Here is a 1,661-nt window from a genome sequence, read left to right on the forward strand (position 1 = left end):
AAACAACAGAAGTTGTTATATGTGCAGAAACATGTGCAGAAACATGTGCAGAAACATGTGCAGAAACATGTGCACCACATGTTGAATGAACACCACAGGGAGCTCATATCTAACACATCCACGTTGAACCCACTCTCCAGTGGATCCGTTAGCAGAACCTGTGTGACCCTGACCCTGACCCTGACCGGACCCTCTCTGTGTTCCAGACTTCACTTCATGGTGTTCAATGCCTCGGTGCTGTACCTCCACACGGTGCGTCCTCTCCTGCAGCCGGGCCGGTGCTGCCACCTGGTCCCCTCCTTAAAGCAGGTGCTGCAGAGCCTGGAGGAGGTGTCGGACCCGGACCACAGCTGGAGGGCTGAACTCGGCCTGTAAGGGTCTCCCAGACCCAGACTCTAATTGCAGCAGTCAGGTGAACTGGACGCTGTTGTTCTGACCCGGTTGGACCGTGTTTCTGTGCAGACACCTGGTCCGATGCCTCGTCGACTCCGGACAGGTGGAGGAGGCTGCACGTTTAGCTCGAGTTACAGAAAACTTCATTAAGACACAAACTCCTCAGCTTTACTCCAAACTGTATAAACTYCAGGTGATCAGCTTCCTGTTCAGGTTTTACAGGAAATAAAGTTTATTTAAATACACCTGTTAATGAGAGACGTCATGATTTAAAGCCTTATTTTCTGTTTCAGGTAGAATTCAAACTGTCAGAAGATGAGCTGCTCGTTGAAAGCAGCAGGCAGAACACAACCTTAACAGTCATTTATAAAATCCAGGAGCTGAAGAGGTAAGAACAGATTCTGTTGTGTTTTACTTCAGCTGTTTCTGACAGGAAAACAGGTTTTAGTCAGTAAATGTCATCATCCTGTCTGTGGGCTGAGGAAGAACAGCTTGTGCCTAAAACAAGAAAAGAAAGCGAGGACCCTTCAGCTCCTTCACTGACTGATGGTTCCTGCTTTTACAGATGATTGAAAGTCACGTTTAGTTCTTTCTCCTTTCTGTTTTTCTGTTTGTCATGTTGTGTTGAGCTGCAACACTTCCTGTAAACGACTGCAGGATGTTCTGTCCTGAGCTCCAGCAGGGTGCACAAACAGCAGCCTCCCTCAGGGGGAGGGGAGGGGCTTTATGTTGTGTCACAAGCTCACGTGTGCACATCTACGTACGCAAAATTCCACATGCAGGATTTTCACCGGTCGCTTGGCTGGAGGAGGAGGAGCGGTTGTCGCCTCCTGTGTGTCGAGCCCTTCAGGTTCACTGAGGTGTTTTTGTCAGGCAGCTTGGAAAAGAAATAACCTGGAGTGAAACAGATTGACCCTGGAGACTCAACAGCTTCTAAAGTCCTGTTCTGAGGATAACGATGGTATTTKTGTGTTGCTGTGACAGTCTGAACAAAGACACAAAGTTGTGCATTAATACAAGCTGACATGTGTTCATTTAGTTTGATTTGGTCTGAACCTTTAATTACACAGATTGTCTCATTGAGATAAGATGTCATTACAGGACAGACCTGTTTGTTTCATTTAAATCTACTAATAAACAGTTCAGAGACAAACAGCCTGAGCAGCTCTGATGCTATTTTTAATGTTCTTTATTATGGTTTATTGTTGTTTACTATGGTTTATTGTTGTTTACTATGGTTTATTGTTGTTTACTATGGTTTATTGTTG

At 45.6% G+C, this 1,661-nt stretch overlaps 1 protein-coding gene across 1 annotated transcript in view; it reads left to right on the forward strand.

Annotated features, from left to right (window-relative positions):
- Positions 1-206: 206 nt before the first annotated feature.
- LOC106533824 (cilia- and flagella-associated protein 46) overlaps positions 207-1,661 on the forward strand; it is a gene marked incomplete at both ends in the record, with an annotated part of 6,137 nt that continues 4,682 nt past the window's right edge. The window contains 3 exon segments of the mRNA XM_014030263.1: positions 207-371; positions 463-586; positions 687-781. Of these exon segments, the coding sequence (XP_013885717.1) occupies positions 207-371; positions 463-586; positions 687-781 (384 nt within the window).

Source organism: Austrofundulus limnaeus, unplaced genomic scaffold (genome assembly GCF_001266775.1).
Source record: "Austrofundulus limnaeus strain Quisiro unplaced genomic scaffold, Austrofundulus_limnaeus-1.0 Scaffold1030, whole genome shotgun sequence".
In the NCBI taxonomy this organism is placed as follows: domain Eukaryota; kingdom Metazoa; phylum Chordata; class Actinopteri; order Cyprinodontiformes; family Rivulidae; genus Austrofundulus; species Austrofundulus limnaeus.